This window comes from Hyperolius riggenbachi, chromosome 6 (genome assembly GCF_040937935.1).
Source record: "Hyperolius riggenbachi isolate aHypRig1 chromosome 6, aHypRig1.pri, whole genome shotgun sequence".
In the NCBI taxonomy this organism is placed as follows: domain Eukaryota; kingdom Metazoa; phylum Chordata; class Amphibia; order Anura; family Hyperoliidae; genus Hyperolius; species Hyperolius riggenbachi.
This window is the reverse complement of record NC_090651.1, coordinates 46,236,568-46,252,512: the sequence shown is the minus strand read 5'-3', so window position 1 is coordinate 46,252,512 and position 15,945 is coordinate 46,236,568. Positions and strand designations below refer to the sequence as shown.

The 15,945-nt window shown below is 44.6% G+C and overlaps 1 protein-coding gene across 3 annotated transcripts in view; it reads left to right on the top strand.

The window, feature by feature from the left end:
* The window catches only part of TNNI3K (TNNI3 interacting kinase), a 409,379-nt gene that overhangs the window by 23,298 nt on the left and 370,136 nt on the right, over nucleotides 1-15,945 (top strand). For 2 of the 3 annotated variants that reach the window (XM_068239216.1, XM_068239219.1), the window contains exons 3-4: nucleotides 2,586-2,671; nucleotides 14,058-14,155. In XM_068239216.1, the coding sequence (XP_068095317.1) occupies nucleotides 2,586-2,671; nucleotides 14,058-14,155 (184 nt within the window). The remainder of the gene's footprint in view (nucleotides 1-2,585; nucleotides 2,672-14,057; nucleotides 14,156-15,945) is intronic. The other variant, XM_068239218.1, reaches the window with a different exon arrangement.

Below are 15,945 nucleotides of genomic sequence, written 5' to 3'. Positions count from 1 at the left end.
AGGCTGGAAGGAGCTCAGTCTGTGACTCACACAGAGCCTGCGGGGGGCGTGGAGAGGGTGTGTACAGGATCTTCTCAAAAAATTAGCATATTGTGATAAAGTTCATTATTTTCTGTAATGTACTGATAAACATTAGACGTTCGTATATTTTAGATTCATTACACACAACTGAAGTAGTTCAAGCCTTTTATTGTTTTAATATTGATGATTTTGGCATACAGCTAATGAAAACCCAAAATTCCTATCTCAAAAAATTAGCATATTTCATCCGACCAATTAAAGAAAAGTCAACCTTCAAATAATTATGTTCAGTTATGCACTCAATACTTGGTCGGGAATCCTTTTGCAGAAGTTGACTGCTTCAATGCGGCGTGGCATGGAGGCAATCAGCCTGTGGCACTGCTCATGTGTTATGGAGGCCCAGGATGCTTCGATAGCGGCCTTAAGCTCATCCAGAGTGTTGGGTCTTGCGTCTCTCAACTTTCTCTTCACAATATCCCACAGATTCTCTATGGGGTTCAGGTCAGGAGAGTTGGCAGGCCAATTGAGCACAGTAATACCATGGTCAGTAAACCATTTACTAGTGGTTTTGGCACTGTGAGCAGGTGCCAGGTCGTGCAGAAAAATGAAATCTTCATCTCCATAAAGTGCTCCAAAATCTCCTGATAGCTAGCTGCATTGACCCTGCCCTTGATAAAACACAGTGGACCAACACCAGCAGCTGACATGGCACCCCAGACCATCACTGAATGTGGGTACTTGACACTGGACTTCAGGCATTTTGGCATTTCCCTCTCCCCAGTCTTCCTCCAGATTCTGGCACCTTGATTCCTGAATGACGTGTAAAAGTTGCTTTCATCCGAAAAAAAGTACTTTGGACCACTGAGCAACAGTCCAGTGCTGCTTCTCTGTAGCCTAGGTCAGGCGCCTCTGCCGCTGTTTCTGGTTCAAAAGTGGGTTCATGCTTCCATCTGCTGAAAAGCTTTATGGAGATGAAGATTTCATTTTTCAGCATGACCTGGCACCTGCTCACAGTGCCAAAACCACTGGTAAATGGTTTACTGACCAAGGTATTACTGTGCTCAATTGGCCTGCCAACTCTCCTGACCTGAACCCCATAGATAATCTGTGGGATATTGTGAAGAGAAAGTTGAGAGACGCAAGACCCAACACTCTGGATGAGCTTAAGGCCGTTATCGAAGCATCCTGGGCCTCCATAACACCTGAGCAGTGCCACAGGCTGATTACCTCCATGCCACGCCGTATTGAAGCAGTCATTTCTGCAAAAGGATTCCCAACCAAGTATTGAGTGCATAACTGAACATAATTATTTGAAGGTTGACTTTTTTTGTTTTAAAAACACTTTTCTTTTATTGGTCGGATGGAATATGCTAATTTTTTGAGTTTTCATGAGCTGTATGCCAAAATCATCAATATTAAAACAAAAAAAGGCTTGGAACTACTTCAGTTGTGTGTAATGAATCTAAAATATATGAAAGTCTAATGTTTATCAACACATTACAGAAAATAATGAACTTTATCACAATATGCTAATTTTTTGAACATGTATAGGAACTTATAGGATAGAAGAAATAAGGCTGAACATTTTGTTACAGAGTCTCTTTAAAGAGAATCTGTAAGGAAAAAAAAGTGCCTCTATGGGTTACTTACCTCAGGAGGGGGAAGTCTCTGAATCATAATGGCTTCCCCCATCCTCCTGTATAGCCCCAATTTAGTGCTGGCATCACCTGAAAATCCACCCATGCGCTAGATCAGGAAGAAGGAAGCCTCATTAGGATTCAGAGGCTTCCTCCTCACACTGAAGTACCCCCAGGGCACTTTTCTTTATTACAGGTTCTCTTTTAAGCTGCGCACTCACCACCCGATGGCTCTTGCGATGTTCCCATGACGACGGTCATCAGCAACGCCTCTTCCCGACAGCGGGTTAAGCACGAGGTCACACAACGTACATGGCAGCACAATTGATTGCGGTACTTTGCGCGGTGTCGTTGGTGATCTTAAAGATACGATCCGCCTTGTCGGTCTGTAGTTATCAGCGGGACGCTAAGCAACGTTCGCACCGTGGTTCTGTACCCACCCGGCGACGTCGTGTAAAAATCGCCGGTCGTCGGGAAAATCGCCAGCTGGGTACGCAGCTTAAGACTCTAGCACTGCAATGCAAGAAATCAAGCTGCTTAGCCACCATGTCCTACAAAGAACCCAAGCCCAAGTCAAACTTACTTTATCAGACGAGAACAGTCCACTTGCTGAAATAATATCATTTTGCTCGTGATTTTGAGAATTTGGCAAATGGGAAATACTGTATAGGATAAAATTAAGTTTTCCTATAAGTTGCTTCTTTTTTTATCTTCTCACTTTTTTGCCTTACTTATCTTTTTTTTTCCCCCTTTATCTACGTTGAATTCTGCTTTAGCATTGCGCTGTCAATCCTTAACATCCGATTGGATCCATCAAGTCTGAGCGCTATATTTTTTTTTCTGTGTGTCTGATTAAAATTCACATAACTAAATAAAATAGCAGCACCGATAAAGCTTGTGTGATCAGCTGTAAAATCTATTTTGCAGCTCAGACGAAGCCTTCGGCAAAGTCAATTTAAACTATCGAACAGAGAATGGCCTATCTCTCCTTCACTTGTGCTGTGTCTGCGGCGGTAAGTACCGAGCGCCTGTATTAAATATTAAAAAGAAAAACTACTTTTATTTAAAAAAATGAACACAATATAAACACATTTAATGGTAGAATAAGCAGAGCAATCTTTTTATTCAAATGAGCGGGGAGAGATGGATCGCGTCTCCTGCCGCTGCAGCGCAGAGCGGGCCTTATTTGTCAGGCCGGTAACAAAATTAAGTTTGTTATGGGCTTTGGTTATCAAAAGTATCTCCGGGGAAAAAGGATGCTGGAAGCAGCATTCTGGGCCATTATAAGAAGCGGTTATTTGTGATGTAGGCAATGTACAGGGCGAAAAAGGAAATGTGGGCGCCAGAGGCAGGGCCAGTTCTAGACTTTTTGCTGCCTGAGGCAAACTTGTGAGGATGCACACCCTTTACCCCCCCCCTCACCCCCCTCCCCTCCGAATTGGAATGATCGCACAGCACCCCACAAGTTGCACTGCACGTTACAGCTGCGGTGAGCCCCCCAAAAACACCCTCAGTATAGATAGGTAGCCAGTTATAGGTGACCCCAGTAATGGTAGCTAGGTAGAGTTGCCCCTAGTATAGGTAGGTAGTCAGGTATAGGTGCTCCCTGTATTGGTAGCTGGGTACAGTTGCCCCCAGTATAGGTTAGCCAGGTACAGTTGCCCCCAGTATAGGTTGGCCAGGCACTCTCTTCACTTCCTGTTTCTGCCTGGTACTGTCCCCAGACTTCTGCTGCCTTAGGAAGTCACCTCACTTGGCATCATAGGAGGACCGGGCCTGGCCAGAGACACCAGGGAGGTTGGGGCGCAACCTTAGGCACCCATGATAAGAGCCGCAGTTAGCAGCGATAATAGGAAATTTGGGCATGTAGACATCCGATAAAAAAGTGTCGCCCAATTTTTTTTATCAGGCACCCAAACTTCCTGTTGTAGCTGCTAATAGTGCCTGTTAATATGGACTCCTATAGTGGTTCCCAAACTTGCCCGGCACCTGTCACGACCTTTCGCCCTGTACATTCGGCAGTGAAGGGTTGCAAATATTGCTGGAGGTTACAGGGGGTGATTTTCTCTATACTCACTGTGTTTGCTTCAGCTTAGAACTAAGGTCTTACATGGGTAGTAATGATTTCTTCCACTGAGTGGCTGGACTACTCTAGGAAAGCATGTGCGCCTGAATACGGGCTTTTAAATCCCATTAAAGGACAACTGAAGTGAGAAGAATATGGAGGCTGCCGTATTTGTTTCCTTGTTGGCTAGGTGCACACTTAGCAGAAACTCTAGCGTTGCAGAAAACGCAGCGTTTTTGCCGCTAATGGAAATCTATGGGCCGCAGGAAAAAACGCATATGCGTTTTCTATGCGTGTGTTTTTAGAAACGCTGGTTTTGTTGCATGATCTTCAAAAATGCATGAAAAACGCACATAATGAAAGTCAGTGGAAACGCAATGGTATACGTTTTCCATGTGTTTTTATATGCGTTTTTAGTAGAAAAAAAATGATGATGTATTTCTGCTTCCTGTTGTCTTCCTAGTGATTTGAATATACAACGCAAAAGAAAAACTCATGAAAAATGCATTCAAAATGCATATGCGTTTTGTATATGCGAACCGCAAATGCATTAAAACGCTTGAAAAACGCATCTGCGGGAAAAAAAAAAGCTAACACAAATGAACCAAAAATGCATCAAAAACGCACAAAAAACGCACACAACATAAAATTAAACATGACATAAAATGCAGCCTTTCATATGTTATGTGTGTACCTAGACTTAGAGGAACTCCAGTGAACATTTTACTGTTGGCAGGTGATGTAGCTGCTGCATGGTTTTTGGCAGTTGGAAACAGCTGTAAACAGCTATTTCCCACAAAAGTTTGAACTTTTCTTGTGGGAGGGGTTACTTGTGGGAGGGGTTTCACCACAATATCAGTCATACAGCGCCCCCTGATGGTCTGTTTGTGAAAAGGAATAGATTTCTCATGTAAAAGAGGGTATCAGCTACTGAATGGGATAAAGTTCAATTTTTGGTCGGAGTTTCTCTTTAAGCAATACCAGTTGCCTGGCAGCCCTTCTGATCTATTTGGCTGCCGTAGTATCTGAATAACACCAAAAACAAGCATGCAGCTAATCTTATAATGTCAGAAACACCTAATCTGCTGCATGCTTGTTCGGGGTCTATGGCTAAAAGTATTAGAGGCAGAGGATTAGGAGGATAGCCAGGTATCTGGTATAACTTAAAAGGAAATAAATATGGCAGCCTCCATATAGCTCTCACTTCACTTGTCCTGGAAGGGTTACCATGCTGCAGTCTGTTTATACTACAGGCGTTCACTCAGTGGAGATTGTTACAAGGATCGTACAAAAAAGATTTAGGGCTAGTTTCTACTGCTGCGGAAATCGGGCCGAATCCGCCAGTTTCCCTGCAGGCAAATTGCACAGGTATCAATATTTTTGGGAATGCACTTTTTACAGGATAAAAAGAGAAAAAAACCTTAAATGTCCTTTTAATGCTGGGCATGCACGGTGCAATTCTGCCCCGGAATCGAGCCGCTGGCTCCTGCTCGTCCACGGGCGCATCCCGCTCGTCCCCGCGGGCAGTTCCTTATCAGCCGCTCGTTTCTTCCATTGTCCGCCCGCGGGGATCGAGCGCAGAGTCCATCCGCCACGGTGATCGGACAGGTTGAATATTATCAATCAAGCCATCAGCGGCTCGATTGATGACAACTATTGCGCCGTGTATGCCCAGCATTAGGGTGATCCACTTCACCCACGGTAGATACCTAGTTTATGTAGAAAGGACCATAAGAAACAAGCAAAACTGCAAGGTTATGTAGTACAAAAAAATCTCAAAAATCTTTATTTAGTATCAAGGTAATTCCATAAAAAAGTCTGTTTGGCCTGAGGTGAAAATGAGCATTGGTGTTTGCGGGTCGAGACCTGCCAGGCGTGCAAAGATTTTCAAAGATATCATCATTGCTGAAATTGACTCAAAATCATGTGTTTGGAGGGATCTGAGCAGACAGATCCATCTCTGAGCAGATAATGATAGGAGAGGGATTTATCTGTTGGCCATATCCACCAGTATATGGCCACGTTAACTTGAGGGAAGCTTTTTTTCAATGGTTTGTAAAATCTAGTACTGATTTCATCTATACAAATATATGAATGTAGCATTTTAGCTGCATCCTGTGTCAGGAAGCAATGGATCGGTGAGATGTTTTTTGATTGGAGCCAACAGGGGGTGGTTAGCTTGTTAATTTGAGCTTTCAATGAGAGTGCTGAATCAAACATTACCCTAAGCAGAGAGCGTGAGGATGCAGTGTTATTAGCGAGTTATCAGTGTTGTTAGGCAAGGAGGCTAAACTAGAAGGCAGAAAATGTACTATTACATGCTCAGCTTAAGAAAATGAGAGGACATGAAAGAGAAGAAAGCATTTAAACGGAGTCTGAAGCCTAATTTGAAAAAAAAAAAAAATACTCCCCTAAGGAGAGGGAAGGCTCTGGGTCCCACAGAGCCTTCCTGTTCCTCTTACGGTACGCTCCTTCCAGTACTGGCTCCTTCATTCAAATCCCCCCCTCCCGGAAGCTTCGGAAGAAGTCTTCAGTAGCCCGAGTGCTCCCAAAGACGGGCAGCTCCGTATTGCACATGCCCAAGAAAGCGCGCTCGCGCTAGTGCAGTATGGAGCCGTCCGTCTTTGGGAGCACTCGGGCTCCCAAATATTTCCAAAGCCTCCTGCAGCGGTAGAGAGCAGTCTCCTGCCCATTGGTTGGAGACTGCTAACTGGAGACACATTACTAGAATGAAGGGACCATAGGAGGGACGGGAAGGCTCTATAGGACCCGGAGCCTTCCCTCTCCTTAGGTGAGTATCTGTTTTTTGGGGGGTTTTTTGATTCAGAGTCAGACTCACCTTTAAGTGTTATAAGGAGGCTCCCAAAAACATAACAAATCTACAATTAGTTTAAAAAGGAGAAGGGGTGGTGGCTTGGAGGTGCTTTGCTGCTATCACTTGCTATTTTTACACTGCCATTGACCTGATGAAGCAGGCTTGACCTGTGAAACGCGTAGTCTTTTCTGTCTATTAAATAGTGTTTCAGATACCTAGCTAGTTGTCTTTGGAGAAGGTAAGTCACCACCCCTTCTCCTATTTTAAACCGTTTTTAGATGTTTGTATTCTTTGTTGGAGCCTCCTTACTGTATATCAGTTTTTAGTCACCTGCCTTGGTGGTGTTAGGAGGGTACTTTATAGTTTCCCTTGCATTCCTGGAGCACGATGACCTTGCGTCTGGATGCACGTCTCTCAGGCAACCCAACTGAGTACTAGGTTTTTTTACTTCACTCTTGCCACACTTGCCTAAAAATATTACACCACAAGAGGCTCTTGGTTTGTTCCCCTTCCCTTGAGATAGCCAGGGATGTGAGATGTCAAGAAGAAAGCAAATCAGTGTGGAGAGGTTGGTAATCTTGAAAGCTAAAAAAAAAAAAAAAGAGATGGGACAAATCCCAAATTTCCTTAAATCCAAATCCAAAAAGATTCTCTTGAATCGAACGAATCCTGTACATAATGTATTTATTTATTGTATTTATAAAGTGCCAACATATTAAGCAGTGCTGAACATTAATTTAGGTTACAGACAATATTTAGGGGTGACATACAGCAATAAGACAATACAGGAATACATGCAAACCAGATCACACAGCACAGTATGAGTACAATGTAATGCTTAGTCAGTCACTGGATGTAGCATGGTGATTAGGCAAGTTAGGTTCACTCAAGTGCATAGCATGGGTTCACAGTAAAGGAGGTGCATGATCAGGTAGGCCACAAAAGGAGGAGGTCCCTGCCCAAAAGCTTACAATCTAGAAGGAGAGGTAGAGACACAAAAGGTAGGGGACCAGAGTTCAGTTGTTTGGTTTAGATCAATTGTGAGGGGTGGTAGGCCAGAGTGAAAAGGTGAGTTTTGAGAGCCTTCTTGATGATGCTGAAGGAGGGGGCTGCCCTAATGGGTGGAAGTAGAGAGTTCCATAGTGTTGGAGCAGCTCTTGAGCAGTCCTGGAGGCATGCATGGGACTGTGTGATGTGGGGGGCGGTCAGGCGAAGTTCATTGGAGGAGCGGAGTGAGCGGCTAGGTGTGTACCTCTGAGTAAGATCAGAAATGTAGGTTGGACAGGTTTTGTGGACAGATTTGTAGGTCAGGCACAATATCTTGAATCTGATTCTGGACTGGATAGGAAGCCAGTGGATGGATTCACAGAGGGGAGCCGCCCTGGTGGAGCGATGGGAGGAGTGGATAATGCTGGCTGCCGCATTCATAATGGACTGCAGTGGGTAGAGATGAGCCGAAATTTTCGAAATTTCGAACTGCTTTTATTACGAATGCGAAATTTAACATTACGACCCAAATTCGTAATTTCGTAATTAATTTTCAAATCGTAATTTACAATTTCGTAATCGAAATTTCACTCCCGTAATGACGAATTTCGTGTCTCCAACCGAAATTTTACTGTTTCAGGTTTATAAGGGTTTCTATCCCTCTAGATGTCTAAAATGAATAGCACAGCCTCCTCCTCCTCCTCTCTCTTTCTCTCTCTTTCTCTCTCTTTCTCTCTCTCTCTCCCCAGAGATCTGTAGTATTTCAAAACCATACTCACATTCATGACATGTCCAGGGATCAAACCCAGGCCAACCACATGGAAGACAGCTATGCTCACCACCATACCACCAAACACACACTAAATAGACTGCTAACCTAAATCTTACTTGTAGACAGTCATATGAGACACATGCTGGGTGCAGGGCTTTGTGATTGGACCATGGACCATGCGATAGAGTGAGGTGCAAAAATGAAATCATGCCTAGCAGAGGATGGTTTCACAATGCTAAATGCTAGGCTGGCTGTGGTGCAATTGGTTAGTGCGTCTGGCTGGTAACAGCAAGGTTACAGGTTCGATTCCATCCAGGCATGTCTTTTCCTTTTGCGTTCAACAGTTGTCCAAACAGAGCCAACAGAGCCCCAGATAGCCATGTAGAGTTAGGTCACAGCTAGCCTGGCTGTGGTGCAATTGGTTAGTGTGTCTGGCTGGTAACAGCAAGGTTACAGGTTCGATTCCATCCAGGCATGTCTTTTCCTTTTGAGTTCAACAGTTGTCCAAACACCGAGCACAAAGTTTTGCATGCGTAAAGTTTTACGCACGCAAAATACCCCATGGGGTTCAATGGCGCAGCGCGCGCACGCAAAAGGAAAAGACATGCCTGGATGGAATCAAACCTTGCTGTTACCAGCCAGACACACTAACCAATTGCACCACAGCCAGGCTAGCTGTGACCTAACTCTACATGGCTATCTGGGGCTCTGTTGGCTCTGTTTGGACAACTGTTGAACGCAAAAGGAAAAGACATGCCTGGATGGAATCGAACCTGTAACCTTGCTGTTACCAGCCAGACGCACTAACCAATTGCACCACAGCCAGGCTAGCTGTGACCTAACTCTACATGGCTATCTGGGGCTCTGTTGGCTCTGTTTGGACAACTGTTGAACGCAAAAGGAAAAGACATGCCTGGATGGAATCGAACCTGTAACCTTGCTGTTACCAGCCAGACGCACTAACCAATTGCACCACAGCCAGGCTAGCAGTGACCTAACTCTACATGGCTATCTGGGGCTCTGTTGACTCTGTTTGGACAACTGTTGAACGCAAAAGGAAAAGACATGCCTGGATGGAATCGAACCTGTAACCTTGCTGTTACTAGCCAGACGCACTAACCAATTGCACCACAGCCAGGCTAGCTGTGACCTAACTCTACATGGCTATCTGGGGCTCTGTTGGCTCTGTTTGGACAACTGTTGAACGCAAAAGGAAAAGACATGCCTGGATGGAATTGAACCTGTAACCTTGCTGTTACCAGCCAGACACACTAACCAATTGCACCACAGCCAGCCTAGCATTTAGCACTGTGAAACCATCCTCTGCTAGGCATGATTTCATTTTTGCACCTCACTCTATCGCATGGTCCAATCACAAAGCCCTGCACCCAGCATGTGTCTCATATGACTGTCTACAAGTAAGATTTAGGTTAGCAGTCTATTTAGTGTGTGTTTGGTGGTATGGTGGTGAGCATAGCTGTCTTCCATGTGGTTGGCCTGGGTTTGATCCCTGGACATGTCATGAATGTGAGTATGGTTTTGAAGTACTACAGATCTCTGGAGAGAGAGAGAGAGAGAGAGGGAGAGGGAGAGGGAGAGGGAGGAGGAGGAGGAGGGCTGGCTGGGCTATTCATTTTAGGCATCTAGAGGGATAGAAACCCTTACAAACCTGAAACAGTAAAATTTCGGTTGGAGACACGAAATTCGTCATTACGGGAGTGAAATTTCGATTACGAAGGCATCTAGAGGGATAGAAACCTTTGCAAACTTTAAAATACTAAATTTCGTAATCGTAATTACGAAAATTTGCGTAATTTGCGAAAATTACGAAATTTCGATTACTGCTAAAATCGTAATTGTAGTAATTTCGCGAAATTTCGGAAATTCGTAATTAGGTCATTACGCTCATCCCTAGCAGTGGGGCTATTCGGGTCATAGGGAGACCAGACAGAAGGGCATTGCAGTAGTCAAGGCGGGAAATTATGAGGGCATGGGTGAGGAGGAGGAGGAGGAGAAGGAGGAGGAGGAGGAGGAGGAGGAGGAGGAGGGCTGGCTGGGCTATTCATTTTAGGCATCTAGAGGGATAGAAACCCTTACAAACCTGAAACAGTAAAATTTCGGTTGGAGACACGAAATTCGTCATTACGGGAGTGAAATTTCGATTACGAAGGCATCTAGAGGGATAGAAACCTTTGCAAACTTTAAAATACTAAATTTCGTAATCGTAATTACGAAAATTTGCGTAATTTGCGAAAATTACGAAATTTCGATTACTGCTAAAATCGTAATTGTAGTAATTTCGCGAAATTTCGGAAATTCGTAATTAGGTCATTACGCTCATCCCTAGCAGTGGGGCTATTCGGGTCATAGGGAGACCAGACAGAAGGGCATTGCAGTAGTCAAGGCGGGAAATTATGAGGGCATGGGTGAGGAGTTTGGTGGTGGCAGAGGTCAGGAAAGGGCAAATCTTACATATGTTAAGAAGGTGGAAGTTGCAGGACTTTGTGAGGTTTTGGATGTGGGGAGTGAAGGAGAGTTCGGAGTCCAGGGTGACACCCAGACAGCGGACTTGAGAGGTAGGGCGAATGGCAGTGTGGTTAACAGTGACATGCACATCTGGGAGGTACAGGGATGGCCGGGGTGGGAAGATCATAAATTCCGTTTTGTCTAGATTTAGTTTCAGGAGTAAGTCCAACTACAATTCTTACACACATCAAACAGTTCTTATGTACAGAATTTGTTAGATTCGAGATTCAAGAGATTTGAAAGATTGGAGACTCTTTTTGGATTCGGACTCAAGGAAATTTGGGATTTGTCCCATCTCTACTTAAAAGCATGCCAAAACTCATCTAAAATGAAGAGGTCCAAGGACTGAGCCTTTTTGTACTCAGAGTTTTAACAATACAATAATACAATACAATAACATTTCTATAGCGCTTTTCTCCCATAGGAGTCAAAGCGCTTAGGCTCTCTCATAATTAGTAGTTGGTAGTAGCATGAAGTATTCACACAACAAAAGTTATATTTCAGCAAATGCCAAACTGAACAGTTGGGTTTTCAGTCTTGATTAAAACACATCCAGGGATGGGGCTGTCCTGATCTGTGCTGAGGTAAGGAGTTCCAAAACGTAGGAGCAGCATGACAGAAGGCCCTGGGACCAAAAGTTTCCAAGTGGACTCTGGGTATGACTAGATTATTTGAACCTGTGTATCTGATATTGCAGGGATTGCTACGCAGCTGTAACATTTCTTTCATGTATCCAGACCAGGACCTAGATTATTTAGTGATTTAAATGTCAGTAGGCCGATCTTGAATAGGACCCTCCATTCTATAGGTAGCCAGTGAAGGGAGTGCAGGACTGGTGTTATGTGGCAGTGACGGGGTTGGATGGTTAACAATCTGGCAGCAGTATTCTGTATCAGCTCTAGGCGGTACAAGTCCTTTTTTGGAAGGCCAGTGTAGAGAGAATTGCAGTAGTCCAGTCGGGATGTGATGAAGGCATTAACTAAGGTTGGTAGATCTTCTGGGGGGATGAGGTGCTTGATTTTTGCGGTGTTCTTCAGGTGAAAATAGGATGATTTCACCACAGCAGAAATGTGAGTTCTGAAGTTTAAATCCCCATCAATTATAACTCCCAGGCTACGCACATGATCAGAGCTGTGTAGATCCGTGCCTCCTATTCCCAGTGGTGAAGATTGCAAGTTAAGTTTTTTTTGTTGTCATGTGCTGCCCTCCGATCAGAAGGACTTCTGTTTTGTCTGCATTTAGTTTCAGCCATTTGTCACTTATCCATTGCTGTAGTTTGCCTAAGCAGGTGTTTATAGTTGGAGTTGGATCTGTCACACCAGGCTTGAAGGAAAGATATAGTTGGGTGTCATCAGCATATCAGTGGTATGTCAGGCCATGTTTTTGGCCATGTTTTTAGTTTTCCAAGCGGTAACATGTAAATCGTGAAAAGCAGGGGGGAGAGGATTGAGCCCTGGGGCACCCCATACTTAAGTGGTACGGAGGTGGACAGGAAGGGCCCCATAGACACTTTTTGGGTTCTGCCACTCAAAAAGGATTGGAACTTCTTAAGAAATATGCCATAAATGCTGCAGTATTCCTGTAGCCTGCTTATCAAGATGTCATGGTCAACTGTATCAAAGGCTGCAGAAAGGTCTAGCAGTATCAGAATGGAGCACTCTCCTCTGTCTCTTGCCATGAGCAGGTGGTTGCATATTTTGATGAGGGCAGTTTCAGTGTTGTTATGTTTCCTGAAGCCAGACTGGAATGGGTCAGAGCTGTTGTTTTGACAGAGAGGTTATGAGGGTTAGAGATATATTGTAGAATGGGCAATGCTGAAAGTACTTCCAATAAGATTAGGAAAAAAAAGTAATGAGAAAGCATAACCCTACTTGTTTAGAGGGAGAAGATCTGGAGTAGTAAAGGACGGTTAAAAGTTTCAGAAGATGAAGACAGGTCAAGAAATAAAAGAATAGTATAGCAACCTCTAGATTTAGCAATTAGTGACATAATTTGTTACTTTAGAGTGGGTGTTTTCTGTAAAATGGATAGGGTGGATACCAGACTGAAACTGGTTACAGAGGAAGTTAGCAGATAAGCCAGGCCAAAGCTTAAGGGCTCTTTAACATCAGAGCTTGCGTTGGAGAACGCTCAAAGCATAAGTTTTGTTGTATGCGTTTCAATATGTGTTGCACTGCAGTGAGTGTGCGTTTTGAATCCGTTTTCAATGCGTTACAGCAAATAGGAAAACGCAGGTAATTTTTTTTTTCTTTTAGTTTTCAACTTTCTACATTGTTCCTCTTTTGCATTCTGGGACTGATTGCCTGCGTTAACGGATTAAAAACGCACATAGTGTGCGTTTTACATTGACTAACATTGTAACGCATAAAGCTAGCGTTGGCCGAAAAACTGCGCCTGGGTGCAGTGTAACGCAACGCACAAAAACGCAGCGTTATATGTGAAAGCTAAAAAGAAAGTCTATGGACTTTCATTTCACCTTGGGTAACGCAAACTTTACCAGTTGCGTTGAAACGCAGAAAATCTGCCCTAATGTGAAAGAGCTCTAAGGGTCCCCTTCAGTATCCTTCAGTATCGGAGCAATGACAGTGGAGAAGTGAAAGCAGGTATGATAAAGAAGGAAAGATGCATAAAGATGTGAGAATGAATGGAATAAAGGAAGCAGGTTAACAGGTGAAACTTGGTAAGGTAAACAGATAAAGACAGTTTTTGGTTAGTTAGACAAGCAAAATTAGTTGGTGGAAGGTGTACTGAGTGGGTTGAAAAGGATAACTAAATTGTTAAGACAACCTCTAGAGGCAGGTTAATTGACCAACTGCCACATGCTCATTGCTTAGATATCTACTAATGGCTTTGATAAGCTGATGATTTTCTTGGGTCATTGTTCATTAGGAGACTTTTGTGTTCCCCACTAGTGGTCTTACACTTCAGGCAATGTCAGGACACGTAATTCCTTGCAGGCAGAACTAGGCAATAACTTCCCACCATCATAGATTCTGGTGTCCTATTGCTAGGCAATAATGTACCGGTAGTCTCTATTTATCTCTCAGGCTCACATGACTAAAGAGAGAGTATGAGGAATAATAAAAATTCTGCTCATAGCCTTTGAAGGTAATTAAGAAAAAATGGCAAATGTGAATTCTATTCAATGTCCACTCCAATGACACTGTGTAGAGTCCTCCTTTAAAGACGTGGAAATGTAATAACGACCTTTACAGCCATGGTTTGTTTTTGCAGGGACTAAGTCACATGTTCGAACACTGATGCTGAAAGGCTTACGTCCATCTAGATTAACTAAGAATGGCTTCACCGCACTCCACATGGCTGCCTACAAGGTATAAACAACAAAAATTGTTTTGTTTTTAAGGCAGAGCTCCGGCCTGACTTCTTGCAAAGACCAGTGAAGTTAAGTATTCCGGTATATGGCTAAAGGCAGGGCCGTAACTACAAGGGTGTAGCTCCTACAACCACAATGGGGCTCAGAGCTATAAGGGAGGCCCAACTACTACTTCACTCTCATTGATAAAGGGGTCCATCCTACAGAACGGGTGTTTTTGTATCTACACGTGTTATAGGTGTGAAGGTTACGAAGGCCACACTTGCTTTATGACCCTTGTGAGATGGACCCCCAGGCTGTGAGGGTCACCATGGGGAGGCAAGGGAAAGGGTGTGAGCATTGGGGGGGTCCCCGCAAAGTTTTGCTGAGGGGGGTCATGATTTATAGTTAAGCCCCTGGCTAAAGGTGGGCATTAACTGTATCATTTTTAGCGGACAGTCATATATTTAATCAAATTATTTAGATTTGTATTGTATGAAAACAGATCAAATTATGAATCATTTCTTTAACCCTCCTGGCGGTATAAAAAAATACGCCAGGAGGCAGCGCGGCAGTTTTTAAAAAAAAAAAAATTTTCTATATCATGTAGCGAGCCCAGGGCTCGCTACATGATAGCCGCTGCTCAGCGGCATCCCCCCGCCCTCTTCGATCGCCTTCGGCGATCTCCGATCAGGAAATCCCGTTCAAAGAACGGGATTTCCTGGAGGGCTTCCCCCGTCGCCATGGCGACGGGGCGGAATGACGTCACCGACGTCACTGACGTCGGGTCGTCATTGGGAGTCCCGGGCCACCCCTCGGCGCTGCCTGGCACTGATTGGCCAGGCAGCGCACGGGGTCTGGGGGGGGGCCGCGCGCCGCACCGTATAGCGGCGATCGGGCGCGCGGCGGCGGCGATCAGGGTGCTGGCGCAGCTAGCAAAGTGCTAGCTGCATCCAGCAAAAAAAAAATTAAACAAATCGGCCCAGCAGGGCCTGAGCGGCACCCTCCGGCGGCTTACCCCGAACTACGTTCGGGGTTACCGCCAAGAAGGTTAAAGAACTTTTTGGTCAGCTTGGTGGTTTTCCCCTAGAGATGGTTTCAGTGTAGATATGGGCCTTGAGGAGAGCTTTTCTAAGCATTTGTGATTTTAAAAGCTCTATACATAACAATTGATACGGCGCACCAAAACCTGCCAAGGACAACCACAGTGTCAGAGGTGCAAGAAGGGGATGGGGAACAGTTTGTTAATCATTATTATCATTCAAAGCATTTATAGAAGTGATCATTACAAGCGCAGGACCAATAAAGAGCTAAAACTGCAGTTGAGGGAGGGCCCCGGTGCAGTCGAGACCTCTGCTACCCCTATTTCTATGTCACTGGACATGGTGATTCTTGCAGCAATTGTATAGAATTAAAGGAAACCAGAGCTGAATAAGAGTTTTATACATACTTGGGGCTTCCTCCAACCCATCCGCACGGATCGTTCCCACGCCGCCATCCTCAGCCTTCTCCGTCTTCTGTACCGGGTCCAGTAACTTCCTCCAGTCGCGGCCAGTCTGATGCAAGTAAAGTGCGCTATTTACGTATCTCACCATCAGCCGCCGGAGAGATATGTAGAGGGCACACTTCTTTTGCGCAGACTGGCCCCCGACTGGCTGAAGTTACGGGACCCGGTACAGAAGATGGAGAAGACTGAGGATGGCGCGTGGGAGCGATCCGTGCGGATGGGGCTGTAGGAAGTCCCAGGTATGTATAAAACTATTATTCAGCTTTGGTTTACTTTAAAGAGGAGCTGTCAGCCATACTATC